The 23,241-nt window shown below is 43.7% G+C and overlaps 2 protein-coding genes across 5 annotated transcripts in view; both read left to right on the forward strand.

Annotated features, from left to right (window-relative positions):
- The first annotated feature begins 869 nt into the window (after positions 1-869).
- On the forward strand, positions 870-10,717 carry sf3b2 (splicing factor 3b, subunit 2). Of its 2 annotated transcripts, XM_037111979.1 has the most exons (22): positions 872-1,078; positions 1,540-1,586; positions 1,849-1,899; positions 2,283-2,513; positions 2,853-2,903; positions 3,133-3,220; positions 3,363-3,457; positions 3,982-4,090; positions 4,236-4,330; positions 4,705-4,929; positions 5,037-5,159; positions 5,249-5,329; positions 5,416-5,643; positions 5,740-5,889; positions 6,213-6,302; positions 6,842-6,949; positions 7,073-7,180; positions 8,238-8,380; positions 8,760-8,861; positions 9,585-9,684; positions 9,802-9,993; positions 10,311-10,717. In XM_037111979.1, exons 1-22 carry the CDS (start codon positions 949-951, stop codon positions 10,380-10,382), a joined length of 2,619 nt encoding a protein of 872 aa, XP_036967874.1. In that variant the 5' UTR covers positions 872-948; the 3' UTR covers positions 10,383-10,717. The 2 variants fall into 2 exon arrangements, with proteins under 2 accessions (XP_036967876.1, XP_036967874.1); XM_037111981.1 differs by lacking the exon at positions 2,853-2,903 and having other exon boundaries at positions 870-1,078; positions 10,311-10,382.
- An 843-nt stretch (positions 10,718-11,560) lies between these two features.
- The window catches only part of LOC119027122 (phosphofurin acidic cluster sorting protein 1-like), a 66,802-nt gene continuing 55,121 nt past the window's right edge, over positions 11,561-23,241 (forward strand). Inside the window, exon 1 of one of the 3 annotated variants that reach the window (XM_037112013.1) lies at positions 11,561-11,814. Coding sequence is in view for 1 of the 3 variants with exons in the window: in XM_037112011.1 (XP_036967906.1) it covers positions 16,558-16,715 (158 nt within the window). In the remaining 2 variants the exon portion in view is untranslated. Of the gene's footprint in view, positions 11,815-16,108; positions 16,716-23,241 lie in introns of those variants that run through there. The other 2 variants (XM_037112014.1, XM_037112011.1) reach the window with 2 other exon arrangements.

The following is a 23,241-nucleotide window of genomic DNA, read 5'->3' on the forward strand; positions in this document are numbered from 1 at the left end:
GTTAATTGCAGATGAACAACCGTTTAATGAGTAACAGTGAAAAATGTCGAAATTATGAGATGCACAAATACGATTCATAAAAGAAGCAGGGTGATTTATCTAATAATGTCCACTCTGTGTCCAGTAATTCTGACTTTTAACATAATAATTGTGCTTTAAATCACATGAATATGAGCTTTTATCCATAATTTCGATTTTTAATAGCATAATTATAACTTTCTATCCCCTAATCCTAACTATTTATCTCTCGATTTTGATTTATATCACGTCGTTTTTACTTTCTCTCACATAACTATAACTTTTGATCTCACAATTACTACTTTTTCCTCATAATTTAGATGGTCTATCTCAATTTGGTGGCTTTGTATCTCATAATTTTGCCTTTAATCTTATAATTACTATGTTACATTATTATTCGTAAAATTATGTTTCTTTTGAATTGGCTGAAATGGGCCTCCATACATTAAAATACATTGCAGGGAGTTATTTTGTCATTAGATACAGTTGTGACAGTGAAAATGTTTCCATAATATTGCATAACATAGACTTCTTATCCCATAATTCTGACTCTTCATCTCATAATTCCGACTTTCTACACCAAAATTATGAACTTTTTATCTCTAAATTGTGATTTCCCTCATTTTTTTGTTTTCTTTAAGTTCATTTTTGCAAAGCAAATCTCTGCCAACCTTTAACGCTTAAATCAATATATAAACTGATTTATATGTTATACCAACCGATAAATAATGATTAAGAGATGTCAAGCTCTAAACAAGGAGTAAACACTGACATCTAGCGGCTGTAATGAGGAAACGCGGTGTTCCTCCTTTCCGACTTCATCTCCCAGCAGGAAGTGCGGCATAGGTCCTTCCCGTCATGCTTTGCGCCTGTGCTACGCAGCTCGCGTGTCTTCCGCCGCCGCCGTTGTTCCATTGAGAGAAGCACAACATGGCATCCGACGGACCACCGGGCACCGATTCCCTCCCGTCCGATTTGGGGAGCGCTATTGCGGCGCTGAACACATGGAGCCACCCGGAGCTTCAGTCCAAGCTGGCGGAGCTGGGAGCGCCCACGATGGGTAAGAAAAGACCGGGAAAGACGGAGGGCGCCCTGGAAGAAGGGCTGTGTTTAGCTAACAGCGGCTAGTATTTTGGCTAGCTAGCGAAACGCAACACCTCCGTTTCAGTGAGCCAAAACTAGGCCTGCTGTGTGTTTACAATATTGGAAATAAGTTTAAAGTATCTATTCATGTGAGAAATGAAGCTTCACAGTGTTTCGAAAACAATAGTAGGGGTAATTATCAAGAAGGCTACGTAGTAAGGCTAATCCCATTGATTTAGCTTGCAAGCTAACTTCAGTAATGGCTCATGTAAGCAGTTGTCAGAGTTAACGTTAGCTAACTTTCCTGGTTGCCCTGTAAGTGTTAACGGTAGCGCAACTAACGTGAGACAAACAGCTTACTTCCTTAAGTGTAAGTGTATTTTCGTATCAAGCGTGTGACATTTCTTCGTTTCAGTAACGTTATTTATCTTTCTTCAGGTCCCAGAGAGGAGCTGATTGACAGACTGAAGGGCTACATGATGCAGGTAAACGTGCCTTTCCGTTTCAACCATGCAACAGCTGATGTTCAGTCTACGCATCTGTTAGAAAAGTACCATTCTGCTTTTATTTACACTCAGCAGAACTCCTGTTTAACCACTGCGTAGATTCATGTGTGTGAAGAGAGGCTAATGTCGACCCCTTTTGACCTCATGCCCTTTAATGCAATTAAAGAAACAGCACTCAATCAACATCTTTGATACTGTTGTTCAGGAAGCCTGTCACTCATTGGTGTTATCCTCTCTGCAGACTGGGATCCTCCTTAGCAAACCTAATGACGACAAACCAATGGGCTCGCAGGTAAATGTCACAGATGCCACTTTTATTGCATCCTGTATCGCCCCTATATCAATGTATATGTGGAAATGCAGTTTTAGAGTGCAGTTAATTATACATTCTCCTGTTAGATTGCCCCAGTTTTGCTGGATAAGATAGTATGATCTGCAAGATAAAGTGACCCTGTGCAACATAACTGTGATTCACAATAAGAGCCAGATTATCATCAAAATATACTTAAAATTTCACTAAAATATACTGGAATCACTTTTAAACCACATTTGTCAGGAATCATATATGTTTGTTGCATATATTAAATTCTTGTTTTTGTTATTAAAAGAATGTTAAGAATTCAGCCTCAGTATGAGTGCACTTCACACTCTCAGTCATCCGACTCTCCTCTGCAGGTGCCGGGTATGCCGCCCATGCCCCCGATGCCCATGCCGCCCATGCCTCCCGGTATGGGCATGCTCCAGGCCATGTCTATGATGCCCGGAGGGCCCCCGCCACCCGGCATCCACATGGGCATGGAGCCCCCAGGCCTGCCCCCTCCCGGCATGTCGCAGGATGATCAGCTGAAGATGGTTCAGCAGAGAGCGGCCATGGTGTTACAGCAGGAGGAGAGAGCCAAGCAGCAGGTCAGGGCAGCGGGGCAACTGTGTGGTTCACCTGTTGCATTCAGCAAAGATTCTAAAACAAAAATTTAACACTTAGATCTAAATCAGTACATGAGTGGGTAAGTTTATAAAAACACCAGAGGCCATTAAACAAATTTCCTCAGATTTAAAGAACACAAATTATACATAAAGATCTGCACTGCATCTGCAATCTCAATATTAAAAAATCGACAACTTCCACCCTTATAGGAAACAACTGGCAAATAAAATTTATAGAGACGCAACAAAAACTTTGTGGTTTTTGAAACAAATTTAGTTGCTTTTCGTCATGAACTGTGCATGCATGTGTGTGTATCACAGGGCGATTCAAGAGTCATGGATGAACATGATCTCCTGGAGCAACAGAAGAGGGTGAGAACATAAAGATAGTTCAGTTAAATGAATTATTAACAAAAAATATACTAGGATATTTTTTTTTTGCTTTTAGAGTTCACTTTAATTTCACTTAATCAGTACACAAAAGATTTTAGAACACAGTCTCCCTAGTACCACTCACTAGGATATCTTTTTCCATCCTCCATCGTACTCCTTTTCTGTAACCATGTATTAAACTCCCGCCTCCTTCCTTCTTGTGCATCAGGCTGCAGTTATGCTGGAACAGGAGCGTCAGCAGGAGATGGCTAAGATGGGGGGGGCCCGAGGCATGCCCACCGTCACTGTAATGAGAGGTACATTAGCGATGTACTTTTTGTGCTTTCATTTATGCTTTAAGGGAGGGTTTCAAGACTCCAGTTATGTTTTAGGGTTCACTTTTTATTAGATTTAAATGATCGCATCCAAAAATAATATTATCGCCATTTTTGGTTTCAGGTATGGATTCTCGTGCTCCGCTGCCTCCTGGTGTCAGTATGATGCCGACTCAGAAACAGAGAGTGCCACCTCCTCCAGGAGAAGATATCAGAGAGGTAGACACACTTTTTTCTTTTCTGTGTTGGAAGTTGTTTGGCATAAAATTGATTAATCGGGGTTCTTTCAGAAATTTTGGGAGGGGTTTCTTCTTATTATGCCCAATCACAAAAGTGAGCACAGTGTGTGAATTTTTTTTATTATGAGAGCCCAACTAATGATTTTAGACCTAACTTTTACCTCTTTGGAAAAAAAGGTATTAATGCTGCAAACCATTGCAGTCGAAAGCCAGTATTTTCAAGTCGGTGTTCCTGACTTCCAGTCGAGATGCGTCTTATAGCAAATGGTCGGGAAAACACGGACATCCACAGAATTTTTTCCTCTTGACTGCTGGTTCTGTGTGCCTGAAGCTGTACATTATACTCCCAGTGTAAGCTACGAGATTGGTTAGCTTGGCTTTAAAAATCCATTTGAATCCATTTGGGTCATGATTGTTTGTCTTCAGGGACTTAAGTTCTCTTACTGATGAAAGAAAAATACCCTGTGCTTATCATTCATAAGTGTTTCTTTGCTTCCGTTGCAGTCCTGGCAGAACGAGGAGGTGAGCGTCAGTGGGCCGAAGATCCCTCAAGCATTGGAGAAGATCCTCCAGCTGAAGGAGATCAGACAGGAGCAGCTCACCGACCCCGCAGGTCAGTACAGCAGCATCGTTTCTGAAACAGAACACTAGCTTTGAAAGTTACAGCTGCTCTAAATGATGAAGATAAATAACAATCGTGGTAGCATTCAGGTCTTTAATGTGATTCGTTGTGTTTCTGTTTATTTTCCTTTGAGAAGAGGAGGAAGATGATGAGGAGGGAGCAGAGATGAACTCGTCTGCACCGGTCATGTCTGAGACAGAAGATGATGACAGCCAGATGTCTAAGAAGGATGTAAGTCTTGCCTCGCACCATGTCTCTGTTAAAACTAAGCGGCTGTAAGACACAGCATCACATGTCTGTGCTTGTGATATTTCAGTTGATGTTCCCACGTGTCATACCGGTTGTATTATGGTAATTCAGAGGAAAGTTCACTGAGCACCTGAGAAATCCAGCAAAAAATGATTTGGGATATTTATGTCATATTTAAACTAAAAGTCTTCTTCATGTGTCATCGCCCAAGGAAAGCCATGCGATTGTTCAACCTGTGATGTAAACTCAGGTTATACAAGTACTTAGCATTATGTAATACATAAGGGACATTTTCTGACATATTTATGTTTTTAATGCATATTTTAATGTTTTTTAACACTCATTTTTGAATTCAGAAAAACCGCAGACGCAGAAACCGCAAGAAGAAGAGCAAGCAGAAGCGAGCTCAGGAGAAGAAGGAGCAGGCGGAGCAGCAGCAGAAGAAAGAGGGTGGTGACAAAGAGGAAAAGGAGAAAGAGAAGGAGAAGGAGTCAGAGGTGGAGATCGAGTACATCACAGAGGAGCCGGAGATCTACGACCCCAACTTCATCTTCTTCAAGAGGATCTTTGAGGCGTTCAAGGTGACTGCAGAACACTGCTGACTCGGTGTAATGTTTATTACTGTCGCTCTCGTGTCTATTATTGTGTTTGCCTTTATTTTGCAATAATGCTTCTTTCACTTTTCTAGCTGACTGACGATGTGAAGAAAGAGAAGGAGAAGGAGCCCGAGAAGGCAGAGAAGCAGGAGACTGCCGCGCCGCGGAAAAAGGGATTTGAGGATGAGAGGAAAGACAGCGACGACAGTGATGAGGTTTGAACCCTTCCATCCATTCGGAAAGCAAAACAGAACAGGCTAAATCCTCTTTGCTTACATGTAAAACTTTTTCTTTTATTGTACAGGAAATCAGACCAGATGTACCTAAACTCTCAAAGAAGAAGCTGAGGAGGATGAACAGGCTGACTGTGGCTGAACTCAAACAGGTAAATTAATGACAGATGGGCAATATTACTTAAAAAGACTTTCAGTACTATCAGTAACTTTGTATCTCCTGTCTCTGTCTCTCCAGCTGGTGGCTCGTCCAGATGTGGTGGAGATGCATGATGTGACAGCCCAGGAGCCCAAGCTGCTGGTTCACCTGAAGGCCACCAGGAACACGGTGCCGGTGCCCCGCCACTGGTGCTTCAAAAGGAAATACCTGCAGGGCAAGAGAGGTATAGAGAAGCCTCCGTTTGAGCTGCCCGAGTTCATCAAGAAGACGGGGATCCAGGAGATGAGGGAGGCCCTGCAGGAGAAGGTGGGTGACCTCCCTGACGCTTGCTCATTATCCAAACCGAGCTGTGAAATTTAGACCCGTCTTTTTCATTTTTTTTTTTCCTCTTTCCGATCACAGGAGGACGCCAAAACCATGAAAACCAAAATGAGGGAGAAGGTTCGACCCAAGATGGGCAAGATCGACATCGACTACCAGAAGCTGCACGACGCCTTCTTCAAGTGGCAGATCAAGCCCAAACTCACCATCCACGGAGACCTTTACTACGAGGTACCAGAACACATTTGGTTCAGTTAAATCATCTTCATGTCCTGCTGGGAGAAGCTGTTATAATTTAACAGTTGCATTGGACTTGTTTTTGATAATGGTGCTCAGTCCTGCTTTATAAAAACCACCCTGTTTTTATGCAGGTCCTTAAAAACTTTATCTTTGAATTTCTTTGTGTTGAAATAGGTCAAGCTCTTTTGCACAATATTGCGCATTTCTGATCTTACACGTTTAAACCTACAATTGAACCTAACCAAAACTGTCTTTTTATATTTCAGTACACAATATTGCTTTAAGCCAAAGTTGACCTGTTTGTGTCTCTTCAGGGAAAAGAGTTCGAAACTCGCCTGAAAGAGAAGAAGCCGGGAGATCTGTCTGATGAGCTGCGCATCGCTCTGGGCATGCCTGTTGGACCTGTAAGTATAAACCACGTTAGCAGGAACATTTAGCAAAGAAGTGAAATGAATTGCACTTGTCTTGAGTAGCACGAGATGCCAAAAATACGCTCTGTTCATGTCTGCTACAGTTTTACTGTGTAGTTATACCTGATGTTGTGTCACTCCTGTTGATACTGCTGTTAATTGTGTGATTGCACAGGCTGTAAGAACAGCTCTCCTTGAAATCAAGACAAGACTTGTTTATTCATGTAACGCTGTACCAAAGACAGGAACCCAGCAGCTGAGATAATGACGACTGTAACAAGATTCACCTCTGCAGCTTTTCATTTCTGTTTTGTTTGTTTTTTTCAAACTCTAGCTGCAGGCAACAACAGTTGACATGGATAAATGGATGTCGGAACATATTTTTAGCTCAAATAATCCCTCAGAGAATTAACCCAGAATTCCAGAACAGTTCCAAATAGAATAGCTTCTTTTTCTGCTGCTTTAAAACGTGTTGTGAGGGAAACGGTGCGGGTCAGCGAGCTTACAGTGTTCGTGTCTCTTCTTTCCCTCAGAACGCCCACAAGGTGCCTCCACCCTGGCTGATCGCCATGCAGCGGTACGGCCCCCCTCCCTCCTACCCCAACCTCAAGATCCCTGGACTCAACTCCCCCATCCCTGAGGTAAGAAAACATTTTTTTCTATCTATACAACAAGAATCCAATTTCTATGTAATTTCAAAACAACAAAGATGATGTATCAGCGTGTCGGTGTGTTTATTACTTTCTTGTTCCTCTCCCTGTTAGAACTGTACGTTTGGTTACCACGCTGGAGGCTGGGGGAAGCCGCCAGTAGATGAAATGGGCAAACCTCTTTACGGCGATGTGTTCGGGACCAACGCTGCGGACTTCCAGGTCAGGACTACACACACACACACACACACACACACACACACACACACACACACACACACACACACACACACACACACACACACACACACACACACACACTACATACTCCAAAGTTAATGTGAGCTCTTTGCAGAAACTGAAAATCTCATGTTGTATGAAAGAGCTCCTGGTCTGGGAATTTATACGATACATGACCTCCTTTTTTAAAATGTATCTCCAACTTTAAGTGTTCTTCTCTTCTCTAACTCATTTAAGTGGCACCCTCTCTAAACATGCTGGTAGGGAGAGTTCTGTTATATTTTTTCGCTGTAGAAGTGCTCAACAATAACAAAAAACCCCAATTTCCCTCACACAGATCAATAAATTATTTCTGATTCACCACTTTTCTCTATCTGTGCGTCCTCAGCTAAAACAAACAAATTAAAATACCAAATTGTCTCTTAATGTAATCATGGAAAATGAAGCAATAAAATGAGAAAACAAGCTGGATTAGAAAAGATAAGTAATGCCATAAGCACAAGTATATTTGGTGACCCGTTTAAGCATTTTTATACCTGTGTTTTAATACATTTTTTAATCTGAATGACGCAATCCGTCCTGGACAATCTGCCCTCACTCTTCCCCTCCTGTCTGCTGTCAGTCACATGGAGAGGCTCTCTGCTGTTACACTCTTCAACGATTGTGATGCAACCTGTCGGCCTTCTTACACTGTTTTTTTTTTCTACAAACTTGTGAGTGCACTTGGATTTTGCAGTATCATTCTGTGCACATCAGTTTTGATCAGCTACATAAATAATGAACAAGCTTCCTCAGTGCGGCTCACCTGCTGTTACGACAACAGAACTGCGGGTGAAAAACCAGTTACTTGTTATACTGTTGATCCTGATCTAAATGTTTCCAACATTCTGATATATTCTATACGAGTGTCTGCATTTTTACCAGACACATTACACAATTTTCATCAGAAGTCCGGTTCCAAAGGAAACTGTATCTTAATGAGGACATTCAGATTGTTCATAGCTTGGCTGATGGTTGAATGTGTCCTTGTCTCCATCAGGCAAAAGCGGAGGAGGAGGAGGTGGACCACACACCATGGGGAGAGCTGGAGCCTTCAGATGAGGAGTCTTCAGAGGAAGAGGAGGAGGAGGAGAGCGATGAGGAGAAACCAGACGAAACCGGATTCTTCACCCCTGCAGACAGGTATTTGACATGCAAATTAATTCAGGAAGTGGCAATAACAAGAATCCAGTCCAAATAAAATGAGATACATTTTTTTTTAAGTTTTCCATTCGACCATTAAAATCATATTTTTTGCACACAGCTGGAAGATTAATGTTTTCATTATGTTCTCATCACTGCAGAGATGCACAGACTAATGACATTACCATAAATTATCATTTAATTACAAAATGAACTTTCAGATTAAAGCTCTAGGTCTCATCTGTGTCACTTTTTTGCTGTCAGTGCTTCTATACTTTAAGTTACGTAATATTCAGAGAAGCACACAGAGATGGCTTCATGGAGATGGACACACATGGATGAACTCATCGTGTACTGTATGTCATTTTGTGTGTTTCAGTGGGCTGATCACGCCCGGAGGCTTCTCATCAGTCCCCGCCGGCATGGAGACCCCCGAGCTGATTGAGCTGAGGAAGAAGAAGATCGAGGAGGCCATGGACGGGTGAGCGTCGCTCTGTCACATTGTCACAGCAGTGCTGCTGCTTTAATTTCCATTAACTCCCACGGCAGCGTGCCTGCTGTTTTGGTGAGCAGCACGCTAGAAACGGAGAGGATCTGACATTTCATTTTCATTTAACGGCTTTGTTGACGGAGCTTAGAGTATGAAAAGAAAAACATGTATGCAACATTTACAGAAATCAGAGAAGTAACTGTTGTTTTATGAAATATTATCATTGTTCAAGTAGCGTTGTGACAACTAATCCATTGGTTAATTCATTTAATTAATTGCCAGCAATTTTGATAATCAATTCATCGGTCTGGGTATTTTTTTTGAGAAGAAAAGGGGCTAAATTATGATTTCCAGTTTCTAAAATCAGAATATTTTCTGGTTTCTTCACTCATATCTTTACGTTGTGAACAAAACAAGATGCTTGATGATGTCACCTTGTAGGTTTGGGGGAATATTGATCGACATTTTTAACAATTTTCTGACAGTTTAGAGACCAAACAACTAACTAAGAAAATAATAGATTAAACAACAGTGGAAGTCCTCCAAGTGTCTATATGAGTTAACAGCTGAAGTCAATGCTGGAAGTGATCCCCAGCCGCATTAGTCTGTAACCAAACACTCAGATATTGGCCTGTTTTAGAGATATATTACATCATGGGTAGTAGCTTATATATGATCTAAAATGCACTGTTGATGTCTTGTTTGTTGTTTTAGAAATGAGACGCCTCAGCTGTTCACCGTGCTCCCAGAGAGAAGAACTGGCCCTGTAGGAGCAGCCATGATGGCCTCAACGCACATCTACGACGTGTCAGGGGTAAGAGGACCGTGTGAGCCGGAGATGAGATATGTTTGTGTCCCTAGATGAAATAAAATGTTGTAATATTCTGTCTGTAAATCTCATCCGGCTGATTATCTGTAAATCCGTCTTCAGGCCATGGCCAGTCGTAAGGCGGGTGGAGGCCAGGAGTCGCAGGGCGTCGAGGTGGCCCTGGCTCCTGAGGAGCTGGAGCTGGACCCCATGGCCATGACGCAGAAGTACGAGGAGCACGTCAGGGAGCAGCAGGCCCAGGTGGAGAAGGAGGACTTCAGCGACATGGTGGCCGAGCACGCTGCCAAACAGAAGGTACATGAACACACAATCAATACTATAGGATATAAATCATATAAATGATTTTACTTATTTTCTATTATTGATTCCTAATTCATAAAACAGGTTTTGATATATTGCCAGTTTTGCAAAACTATTCCGGGTTAGTATGTATAGTATATAGGAAGGAAAAACATGAACACTCTACAAGTGTATTTTTAAAAACTTAAGGAAAGTGGTAGGCTGTTAATGCAGTGTGGTTTTACAGCCATTTCTGTTTTCCTCTTTGTGGTGGCATTTGATTATTAATAGCCTCTCCTCCTCCCCCTCTCTACTTGCTTTTCATCGTACAGCAAAAGAAGAGGAAGGCCCAGCCACAGGACACACGAGGCGGTGCCAAGAAATACAAAGAGTTCAAGTTCTAGCGCAGAACCACCGAGACGAAGCGCTGCTAGAGAGTGAGCCACAACAGGAAATGAAAGAGGAAGAGCCCCACTCAGATTTTAACTCCGGAGGATGCAGACTGCAGCACCGATCATCTGTCAGACCAGTAGCAGTAAACACGTGTTTTGTTCCTTTTTTTAAATGATAAAAATAGACGATGCTTTTGTGACGCATCTCACGTAATCTGTGTCACATGGTAACTGTGACATTTCCTCTGTTTGAATCTACATTTTGCCGTCTTGGTCATTTTTTCACCGTAACCATGTCCTTTTTTCTGTTTTTTGTAAATAAATGAAGTGATGACAAAAGTTCACAACTGTGCTGTCCCATGGTTTCCCTTTCATTTGACTCAATTTCATCACTTTCTGAGGAGTTACTGTATATCTACACTTACAATACACCAGTCACTTTCTTGCCAAAAGATACCTAGATTACTAGATTTACACCTCTCATGTGTGACTTAAATATGAAGCTACAAACAGCCATTTAGCTTGGTTTAGTTTAGCTTAGCATAGCGACTGGACACAGCAGGCCTGACTGTCCAAAGTAAATCTGCCTACTGATACTCTTAAAGCTCACTATTGAGTATGTTTGATTTTGTTTCATGTCTAAAGCATATTTTATATAAAGCTACAACTGGTCTAACAGCAGTGTAGCATAGCTTAGCATAAGGACTTAGCTAGAAAACAGCTGGCTCTCTCAAAAAGCAACAAAATCCGCCTACTGACACTCCTTAAGCTTACTTATCAGTATGTTTGCTCTCAACTTAGCCAAACAGCTGCTTGGCTAAATTTAGCATAGCTTAGCATGAGGACTGGGAAATGGCAAGCCCAGGCTCTCTCTAAAGGTAATACAATTTGCTTGTCAACACAATCAAACAAATTAAAGTCTTAAAACTTAATTATTTAATTTCTAGCTAAAATAGTAGCTTTAATGTTTTACTGGGAGTTATGTGCAGGACTATTTCTTGGCCGGGGGGGTAACGTTAGTAACTTCCTACCGTATGGTTGGCCCCAATAATATTTATATTATAATATATAAATATATTATAAATATACCGAGATTAATACCTCTACAGTTTAATTGGAAGAACAAGTTTTTCATTTTTATAAACAGACACAAGAGCCATTTCCTGTGTACGAACTTGGTTGCTAGGTAACTGACGTCACCACCGCCAATGAAACCAAGATGTCGCGGGGCCACATGGCTCATTTCCGTTCAAGTTTCGACCTATAATTCTCGCAAAACACGCGGACTCCCTCAGGAGAGACAGCGTCGGCCGGCTGCGGTACACGTTTCTGCGGCTAGAGGGCGGAAGAGGACCCCGAACGTGACAGTCACCTGACCGTCTGGGAAGCACAGTGACCTACATACCGCCTGCTGCAGCGTGTTGCCTCGGACTGCCGGTCACTGGTACACACACACACACACACACACACACACACACACACACACACAGGGAAAGAGATTCTGTTCAAAATCACAGCTTTTACTGTCCATAAAGTATAACAGCGCCAGCACTGGCATTATTATAGAGCTGGTTGGACGAGTGGCGGTGATTGTAGCAGTCTGTCAGATTTATCTCACACTGACACCTTGTGTGGGTGTGACATGTGGCCATTGTGGAGTGTATGACATCATCTCCTGGCAGTGTGAAGCATGTCTTGCCTCTGTTTGCCAGCGCTGGCTTTGGCTTCAGCAGGCTATGGGGGAAACAGACAGTAATAATAATGATGCTGCCCACGGAGCCATCATCCCTTTATCCATTCCATCCAGTGTTTTTTTTTGTTTTTTTTATATTGTTCATTCCTGCGATCAACATTCAAAACTCTCCTCGTGATCTCTACCCCAATTTTAGATGGCGCGGACGCAAAATGACACTCACAAAAGAGGCCGGTGTGTTTTAAAAGCACAATGTGCAGGTGATTCATACCGCGTTGGAGCTGGAATGATCGATTAAGCGATGACTCACCGGACCAACCTTTTAATACCGAAAATCTCTATTTCCAGGCTTCTCAAATGTGACAATTTGATGCCCTTCTTTGTTTTGAAGGTGCAATATAAATGAATTATTGCTGAAAACATTCCAGAAAGGAAAGGGCTGCTATGTAGAAAGAAATTCAAACTGAGAATCTTTAATATTTACAGTAATGATTAGGTAACAATGCACGATTTAATTATTTTTTTCCATATCTGAATAAGCAAACTGTTCTCAGAACACTGTTTGGAGCTAGAAAGGTGGCAGGGTCCGCCACATGTAAACACAGTAAAAAGAAAATAATAGGCATAAGGTCAAGGAATTCAAACCTGTCCTGTGTACACTGTAAAGACGACATAACACCTTTTTAAATGTGTGAATGTAGCAATATTAGATCTCCATGTGTGGGTTTAATTGTGTTGCGTAAGAGGCGCCATGAACGTAATTGATTCTGACATTGGCTTTGGAGCCTGTGCAGTGTCACTTGATGACCTGGCAGATTTAGGGCGCCGTGTAAAAAGCAACCCGCGGGATTATCCCGTGACCGCGTTTTTAATCTGCTTGATTCTAATCTCTTTATCAATGGCAGGGAGAGGAGCGCGTTAAAAAGAGCAGGGGGGGTTTCGCACTGCGCTTCAGTCATCCAGCTGATTATCCAGAGCGAGGGATGTGGGGTGGGGGGAGCAAAAAGGAAGAGCCTGCATGGTTTTAATTCCAGCTCATTAGTGGGCCAGCTGATTTCTCTGATTGTCACACCTTCAATCTAACAGAGAGGGATCGCTTGCCAGAGACGTCCGCGTCTGTTTTGCATGGCCGGGATGAGAACTAAACTGCCCACTGTGGTCTGTGGCAAGAATCTGAACGAGAGGTCTTCTCAGAGAGGTTTGAACCTGCAGTCTGCAGGGCCTGGAACCAATAATACACTGGCTGCACACCATTAGAAACACCGAACTGCTGGCAAGTGCAAGTATGGAGCCCCTCTTACTGTGATTCGGTTGGATTGACAAACCAGTTTATCACCTACGCACATTCACTAATTCATTTTATGTGTAGATGATTATTAAAGCATCGCTATGCAACTTTCTGCAGTTGCGTCTCCCTCCATCCATCCATCCATCCATCCATCCATCCATCCATCCTCTGTAACCACTGTAGGGTCACTATCTGGTGCAGCGGGGTTGTGGGCTGGAGTCGATCCAAGCTTAAATTGGTCGGCGGCTGGGTACACCACTCTCCTGCCAAGATCGTCAAATACCAATTAAAAAAAACCCACAGAATTGGGTCTTTGCCTGAATTATTTACTGCCGTTCTTACTGCAGATCTTTCTTTTTTTTTAAAAATCCCTAACAATGCGACAGAACCGCATTCTTTCTCCTCACCTTACCCACTGTGCAATTAAACCGCAGACAACTTGGGTATAGTTTCTGGTGTGCTTTGCTAGTCGCGGCTAATGTAGCCTCAGGCCGCCATCCTCAAACACAGGTGAGGAGCAGGCTGCAGAGTTCATACAAACAAACACGCGTGACACTGTTAGCCGTTTGCATCATTGCCGCCAGTCGGTTAACGCAGCAGCACGCCAACATTTGGAGTGCATAATGTTGCTGCTGGCCCAGATCACAGCTGTGATAATCTGCCTATAGAGAGGCGTCAAACTGGTGGCAGCCAGCCGCCCCGTGACGTTGGTGGAGTGATTAGGTGGCCGTCTGATTCATAATCAGATGCAGAGATTGTAATCGTAGCCGTGCCTTTGTCACCTGAGGGTGCAAACGCTGCACCTGTTTCATGCCGCACTGACAGGCAGCCAGACACACAGGGAGGGCTGCAGCACTGTGTTTGTTTCACAGGGGAAAAAGGGTGAAGTGGAGCAGAAAACAAACATATCAGACAGAAATGTATTACTGATTTATTACTGATAGTTCAAAACAACATGAATATTACCATTATTAATGTTTACTTCATGATCTACCCAGTAAAAGAAAGCAAAAGTCTCCCCTGAGCATTAAAAAAAAGATTGGGTTTCCTACTGCATGCTAGTTCCGTAATGGATCAACAAGCTCATGGTATGAAGTGACAGCAAGCTGAATTCACAGGCTATAACCGGTTTTACACCTACATACATTTGCCTGCTCTCAGCAGCTGAAGGAAGGTGTGTCTCTGTGTGTGTCTGTGTCAGCTTGCACGTGTGTGTGTCACTAATGGGAATTATTTCAACATAGGACTTTTCACTAATTCACCTACACTAAAAAATAATAATAATAAATAATAAGAATATGTTTTGTTTTCCTGAATGAGAAAGTTTGCTCTACTATGGTTTAATATAAATGCATTGTGACTCATATAAAGGGTAATTCTGCAGTGGTGTGTAGGTAAAGCAGTGACTGATGGGTCATTGGGTTTGTTTGATTAATGGCATTGTAAGGAGGAAAAGGTGCGTTTCATTGTGTTCAGGTGGTGTTAATTGTGTACTTGGTATGTTTATGTAATGGTATCCAAGCTTAAATTGATAATATATATACATATTTACTTGATCAAACAAAGGAACTAGTTAATCATTATTATTTGCAGATTCAAATTAGCTTATTTGCATAAATCCACATAAGGCTACAAGGGACATAATGTTCTATGCATGTACTGTAAACAAGGTTTACAAGGTAAGTATAGTAATCCAGAATGTAAAGGGAGAATGTTGTAGCCTTGAATAATCTGAATCAGCAAAGTAACTAAAGTTATCAAAAAAATGTAGTGGATTGGAAGTAGAAGAAAACGGAAATACTCAAGTATAGTACCTCAAAATTGTACTTAAAGGCACAATAGGTAAGAATTTTTGTTATAATAAGCTTCCGTCCTGGACTGCTAGCTGCATGGCTAACTGTGGTAAACCCACTTAACAGCCTTTAACGATGACTCTGACCCGGAAATCAGTTAGCATATTTGTGCTTCCGGTTCCGTCGTCTCAAAGTCAATGGACTTTTAGTTAAATGCCTGAAATAAGGTGGTTACACTATTTACATGTTTTGTTCTATGACATAAAATACACCATTAAATGTCCCACAATTGAATTACCAGGCACTTAGGCGGTTGCTAACAGGTGGCTAAATGAGACAACAGAAGTCAACAACTTCGATAACTCTTACTTGACAACCTGTACATAGTTCAGTTTACAGGAAACGTGTATAGTTATTGTGTAGTAAAGACGCTCAGTGGTCAAACAACAGCAATGTAAATTGCTCATAGCCAAACGTTAGCTTTTTACTTCTCGCAATTTAATTTGCGCTTTGCAAATCGCAAAAGCGTCGTTATCTGTGGAGATTATCTTGCTTAAGAAAACGTGTAAATATCATAAACCTTTGTTAGACACAGAGATTATTTGGGGCGATATTCCAAATTCCAATTGAAAAACACCATTAGCTTTATATGGAGGGAACCAGGGTGATGCTAACTTCCGGGTAACTAGCCTACAAAGATATACGTCATGGCCACGCCTCTCTGTTGGGGTATGGGTGCATGTGTGTATGTGTCCTTGGATATAAAAGATAAATTAAATGTTTAATTATTAATTAAATGCGTCAAATTCACATGTGTGATACAAGTGAAACCATATCTAATGTTGAGCAGGTATATAACGAAACCAGGCTTCAAACACACACACACACACACACACACACACACACACACAACAGCAGCAGCTCGGCTCTCCATTGGCCAGCCTGCCTCTCCGCGCAGCACGTCTCCTCTCTGAAGAGGCGTAGCTCGCTGCTCGCTGCTCATTGTGCGACTTCGGCGAGAGAAATTTCCGCTTCCTGCACCGATAAACACCGACCAACACACGGCGGGCAGCCGCGAAGTTGAGGCGGAGAGAGAGGAGGGGGACACACACACACGCACGGAGCGGCCGCGGGGAGGGGGACTCACACCGCCTGTCGACGGCGACTGCGATGTGTCCGCTACCGGGCGGCGAGTAGCGGCGGAACGGATCAACTTTCCGCACGCAGTGTTTTTACGCGTTTGCAGCAGCGGGAGCCTGAACAAAAAATAAGCTAAAGGGAAGCAGGAGGAGGAAGAGGAGGCGCTGAAAAAAAAGGGACAACACACATACACACGGAGAACGCAGGCTACTACGGGTGTTCCTCCCTCGAGCTCCGCGTGAAAGCCCGTGTTTTCTCCTCGCAGCCTCCAGGATGTCGGAGCGAGGAGGAGGGCTCCCGCGGACCGGGGGCGTCCCCTCGCCGCACATGCAGCCCTCCAAGCCGGTCAGCATCACCTCCAACCGGCCGGTCCACATGAACCTGTACGCCACCTGGGAGGTGGACCGCTCCTCGCCCAGCTGCGTGCCGAGGTATGTGAGGGGGAGAACCGGAGGGGGGGTGCATGACTTCTCATTTTTTATCATATATATATGCTCGGCTGTCGGATGGGAAACGAGCCAGTCTGGTCGGGGTGTTTACACTGGGGAATTAACACCCATGGGTGCCTATTTGTGAGTCTTATCACCTCATGTGAGAAGATTTGGAGCTGTTGGTGTAATATTAACACACGAGAAGGTCACGTTAAAAAGAATCAGTAACATTTCCTTTGCTCTAATTGGGATATTTACCTGTTGTGACCCATTTCTGACCATCTAATAATAATCCTTACCCAGCAGATAGTGTTATAGATAGGACCAGCATGCCCTCTGGTTATCTCCTATACTGATTTGTGGCAGGGCAGCTGCAGCCTTTCCCAGATAGCCTCAGTTGCACCTGATCAATGCAGACACACACATTGATGGACCCACTGGGTTGAAGGGCATGTTGTTTCCATATGTGCCACGGCTGTAACATCAGGGCGCTTGTGATGTACAGGCTGAAATGAGTCGTTCTTCATCAGATGTCTTGCTTGTTGCATCGGCGGTGTGTTGCTGTGTGTGTGTGTGAGTGTGTGTGTGTGTGTGTGTGTTCAGCGTGGACAATGCAGCAAGGGCACACCAGGCGAGACACCTTATCCACCTCAGCTCACTTCCCAAACAAAGACACTCAAGGCAGGCGTCTTTGTTTGACTGAGAGGCAGTAAGAGGCGAGTCAGCCGGCTGGCGTGTGCTGCTGGTGCGACCCGAGAGGACACACGTTGGATGTGTTCGCCTGTAGGTGCGCTCCAGCCGCCGGAGTCTGCCCCCACCCCCACCCCCACCCACCCCTCCTTGTGTTTATGATACCGTAATAATAACCGTGGTCATGAGTGTGAGTCAAGGTCAAAGGTTAAGCGCCGTGACTGATGTGCCGCTCATGTGATTCACAACCCCGGCTAAGTATACAGAGCAAGAGCTGTTGATGGATGGGAAGTGGTGAAGAAAACACATCTTGTTTGCATAATTGATTCATTTTTATGTGTTATTTATTATGTTTCAAGTGTTCACCGGTTAGACCAAGCTTGTGACTTTCCAATAAGATTAAATGTAAAGTTCACCATTAAAGGACATATTCCCCCAAAAAAGCATGCATCAGTCATTGTCCCCTCACCCTAATGCCAATTTAAAGTCCGGTAAGGTTTTGTAGAGCGCAAAACATTTCTGGAGATTCACAACAAAACTCTGAAACAACTGAAGTAGATGGGGACTCATTTTAAAACATAAAAATACACCTTGGAAAACATAAAATGACTCCATACAGCTCGTCTGGCGCAATCCAAGTTGTTTTGAAAAGATGTTTACCCCCTCGATACACATTCAAACTTGTTAAATTCAGGCGTGGCACGTGCTAATGCTCTTAGCTTAGCGGCTACAGTCAAGATTTAAGCTTTAAAAGGTGTAAATAACGTCTTTACAGCTCCAGGAATGTTCTGTGGACTACAAATCCTCACCTGACTTTCCACCAGCGTTTTTTTGTGAACTCCCCCTTTTTTTAAATTGTATCGTCTTTTCTCGTCCGATAGACGGAACTGCAGCCCTTCCAGATGAGCTCAAATGTTCATGTTTGCGGAAAGCAATTAATGGGAATAATAAGACCTCCCAGTGAAAGCGTCACACCAGGCTCACATGCTGACGTCTTAATGCTGCTTTCTGAAACGCTTTGGGGCTTTACTGGTTTCCAAGCAAAGCCTCAAGGGTACGTTTTTGCTTCTTAACATTTTGGCGCTGTGTTTGTGTGTGACTGAGCGTGCACCATGGTGCTTGTGAATAAGTGATGCAGTCCTGGATCTATATTTTGGAAGAGCTTGCATGAATAAAACATCCATTGTTAGCCTAAATAGCTTCCTCCTGATCTTTTTTCTTTCTGGATCATTACCATCTTTGTGTTTGCACGCTAATATCCTGCCTCCAAAATGTGATTTGTGGATATTTTTTGGGGGGGGGCTTCTTTCAGCAGCCGTCACGGTCCGTCAAATATCTTTGATTTCACTGCAGTTGCAGCAGCAGAGACACACTCGCAGAGCCAGAAAAAGAAGTGGGGGGGGGCGGTGGAGAGAGGATGAGACCAGGAGACAGGAGAAGAAGCGGCAGCTCTGTCATCTACATTTAAATAGGATTTCTCGCAGACACAGGCAGGAGGAAGGTCCACAGAAACGGTGGCGACAGCTAATCCGTGGCACCGTCTTCCACGGCTAGAGGAGGAATTCAGTGTTGATGAAGCTCAGCAGGCAGCCGAGTGTTTGCTTCGTGTTGCTTAATCTTTGTTGCTGCAAGAGCGACTCTCAACTTCCCCTCCTCTCGCCGAGGTGTTGTTGCTCTAACCTCTTCCTGCCTACCCAAAAAAATGCCACTTGTTATGCTGTTTACGCAGCGCTGTGGATTGAATTCAACCCCCCCGGCAGGCACAAACATGCACTCAGCCGCCTCGTCCCGAGACCCAATTTGTAGCTAAATGTGGAAAAAGACTGAACAAATCAACTCCCCAGTTTGTTTGTTTCTGTGGCATTTTGGTCATATTCAGTGGGGAGTGACAGGAAATATTCAAGAGTGAGAGATGATATCACGTTCGAGCAGTCATGACTCAAATCTTTTGCAAGTTCACTGCCATGTGTCCTCAAGTAACCGGGGTGCCGCAGACACTTGTTTTTGAAGCGCAGTCATCTGAAATCAGCTCCACCTTTCCTCCACGTCCATCAACACGGTGTGAGTGCCTCTGGGGTCAGTCCTGTTTTCAGCCTTCCTGACCTTCTATTCTATTATTTACTAGAGCAGAATAAATCATTCCACTGGCTCCAAACCAGCTCTTTCACAGCGGTTGCAGAGGGTGATTCCTCTCTCCGATGTCTCTCCTGGTTTCCGCAATGTCATCAACACGCATATATACGGGTGCTTGGCACTATCCCCTCCGCTCGCTTCATCGCCTCTCCTCCCTCACCTCGGGGGATGAAACCTTCATTTTCCGGCAGCCAAATAATCCCGCCGCCGAGTAGAGTATCTGTTCTGCCAGGCTCCGTAAAGCCTCACCCCGCTCACATCGAGGCTGTAGTGAGTAAAGATTAGCAGCTCTCAGGTGTATTTAGCGTTACTGTCAGGTGGAATGCCGACGGTGCTCACACCGAAAATGGTTTGGATTCCTGCATCCAGCCGAGTTTAGTTGAGGCCTCCCTCTGCAGTGTACCCTGCGTTAGGTATTCCAGGAATGGGCCCTGTCGCAGAGCTCGCCCCCTTTGCATTATTAAAGGTTTCTTTAAAGAGCTGAGTGGAAAGTCCCATGACTCAGGTTCATTGATGGATGCTAGGCTTCAGTGTAGCTTCCGAGCCTTGAGTGCAATGGGAGGGGGGTTCTCTGGGTACAATTTGCGGCCGCAGAATGAGACGCTTAAGATGAAGCTAAATCTACTTCTGGAACCAGAGTTAGGTACATTACTTGATAATGTTCATCAAGCACTCGTTACATAGCATGTGAACCTTCTGTCTGTAATCGTCTAACGCACCCCAACTTCAACCAATCAGATCAACAGTAGGAGAGCCCACCAGCTGTTCCAGTAGCGAGATCAAACTCTTGCGAAAAAACATCTTTTCCATTAAGGAAAGCCCCCAGTGATAGTCTTCTCTCTTCTTTTAATGAAGAAATGTCGTCCAGTCCCGATTAAACTGCTGCTATGGCAGCTACGGCCCCCTCTTCAGGGGCCGCCATTTGTTACAAGCTAGCAGTCGCTTCCTGCTGTCGTCACATCTAAAAATGGACATGTTTGTTTTTTTTTAAAAATGGGATCCCTTCTCAAAGTATCTCTGCTATGCCCCAAGTGTTCAGCTGCTCCGGACAGGATCATATGTTCACAGCAACTCAGAGGATCAAGTCTGTGGGTTGAGTATTGGCATAGCGTAGCATAAAGACTTGAAGATTTTCTGTTCCTCATACTCTTATCCGGCGCAGCGCACTGAGATTTTCAGCATTGGACTATATCTGATCTTGTAGATCAGCGAGGACATGACCCTCCCCAGGGAGGTTGTGGGATAAATCAGAGGCCGCACAAGATGATTAGAAGAACATTTCTGTTTTTGAATGTCCTCTAACTTTGATTCTGGTTTTCAGCCTCATGTAATCAAATGAACTCCCCTCTTTTTGGTTGAATGGTTTAACGAAGTTGCAACTTGTGTTTGCTTAGTTTTAAAGTGACCATGAGCCTAAAAAACTAAACTTAATTAAAGATATCAAATATTTTCAGTAGCCAAGACAAAAACATGTCTAGAGATCTTCAGTAGTGGCGTTAAGTGTTTGTGATCGAGGTCATTTCTTTGTATGCTCTACAAAAGGGCAGTAGCCCAAAGCCTAGCAATTCACAGCTAAAAATATATGTTTCAAATAAGTGAGAACAGCAGGGTCATTGCATTAACAATAAATGCTTATCCACTGGCCTGGTAATGAATACTGTTGGTATGAAGGAGCGCAGTGCAGAAATGCAGGATGTTCTAAATTATACATTGTGCATTTGTTAGACTCGTTTGCCATAATTGCCCCGCTACACAATAGTGGGACGGCACCGTGTCAGCGTTACTTTATCCTCCCTGCCGCACCCCCCCCCCCCCCCCCCCCCCATACCCCCCCCCCCCCCCGAACCTTGGCTGCTCAGCGCAACGCAAATGGAAAGAAGCGGAGAGGGTGCCAAAAGGCTATCACATACATGCACACACACACACACACACACACACACAGATGGAGTAGTGGTGTTCATTAAGACTTAAGGCTTTGGCTTCCCCACTTGCCTTGGCGCGGCTCGTTCTTCCGCACAGCTGAGTGGCCGAGAGGTCTGAAGTTTCCTCTGCGGTTCAGAGAGCTGGAGATGAAGGGAGATAGAGAGTGAAGTGCAAACCACCTCCTCCTCCTCCTCCTCTTCCTCCTCCTCTTCCTCCTCCTCCTCCCCCACCTCACCCTGGCTTTCCATGATTATTTGCTATTTCTGCTACAAGATGGCCAACTACAAGCCTCGGGGAGAGAGAGATGGGAGGTGATGACATCCGTGCCCGACATTGCCTTTTAACTATCTGTTCATCCATTCGCTTTGGAAAGATGAAGGATTTTTTTAATCAGTGTTAGTCACGGAAATTATTTTGCAGCAGAAATGGCCAACTGGTAGCAATCGTCATCTTGCTTCTCTGAGCAGCTTGAATGCTGGCAGGCTGTAAAAAAGAAAAAACAAAACAAAAAAAAAAGCGTGCAGTGAAACCTCTCAGCGTGCTTCCAAAAGCTGCTAACCCACTAAAAGCAATTTCACTGGTGTGTCTTTCAGTGCTGTATTGCCGAAACAGTGGCAACAGTGTCTGTTTTGGAGGCTTGAAAACAAGTCGAGAGGCAAGTATCAGTTTTGGTATCAGACTTTGTAGCTTTTGTTTGTCGAACGCTGATTCAAATTCGACCCATCTGCTTGCTTTGGGTGCTGCTCAGACAAATTCTTAGTGTTTGTGGCGGTACCGGTCTGAAAACAAGACCACAACCCTGTTTTTGTAAGTCGTTTTTGATGATGCAAAACACTTTGAGTCCAGTGCTGTTGGGGAGAGTTTCCTGAAGATAATACTGGTCTGAGAAAGGCCTAGTCACCATCCAATCCAATCCCCATATTCCATTTATCTTTTCTTGGCTGACGGAATATGCTTTCAATTTGTTTTCACTTGACCGAAATTAAGTTATTTTTTGTGGCAGATAAAGACTTCGTGTGAGGTGTCAGAACCTCTGCGACTTAAACCCCTTTCACACCTACTTACATCTGTCTCCTGTCCCCAGTTTGAGAGGGTATAATCACTATTAATTCCCAGCACAGAATATTGGCATGAGAAGGGTCCATCGGTCTCCCCTCAAGGAACATTTGAACATCATTTAGTCGCCATCAAGTTTGAAAGGGAGACTGAAGTTAAAAGATATGAAACCACTGTAACCTTGTCAGTGGCCTTTGGGTCAGAATCATATGCTCGCCGGCTGCCCGACTGCGCATGTGCAACTCTCAAAATAAACAATAAGGAAGTGAGAGGACTCATTCCTTCGCTACTTCCATTATTAGCTCTAGAAAAAAGTCTAATTCAGAATGTTAGGGCTTGTAAATCAACTTTTAACATCTGTGGATGCAGTCTGATGAGTTATATGATCCTGTTTCCCACACATATAGTTTACGTGGAGCAGCATTCGATACGTTTATTTATTTGAACTTGTACTTTACAGACAAACAGACAAACAGATGGAGAGATGCTCTCTAGGATTAAATCCCTCCTGTAAATGAACTGACTGTAATGCGACCACACCTATTTAATGTAGGCCTACAAACTTGTATGTGCATCTGGTTGTTGCAGTGTTTGGTTTTGATCAGCTGCATAATTGATGACAACTTCCATCACATGCGGCTCACCTGATGTTATGACAACAGAATGGGCTACTTGTAGAAACTTTCCGCCTAGCAACATTAAGGCTAAAAAGAAAATCCTTTCA

Source organism: Acanthopagrus latus, chromosome 10, assembly GCF_904848185.1.
Source record: "Acanthopagrus latus isolate v.2019 chromosome 10, fAcaLat1.1, whole genome shotgun sequence".
NCBI classification, from domain to species: domain Eukaryota; kingdom Metazoa; phylum Chordata; class Actinopteri; order Spariformes; family Sparidae; genus Acanthopagrus; species Acanthopagrus latus.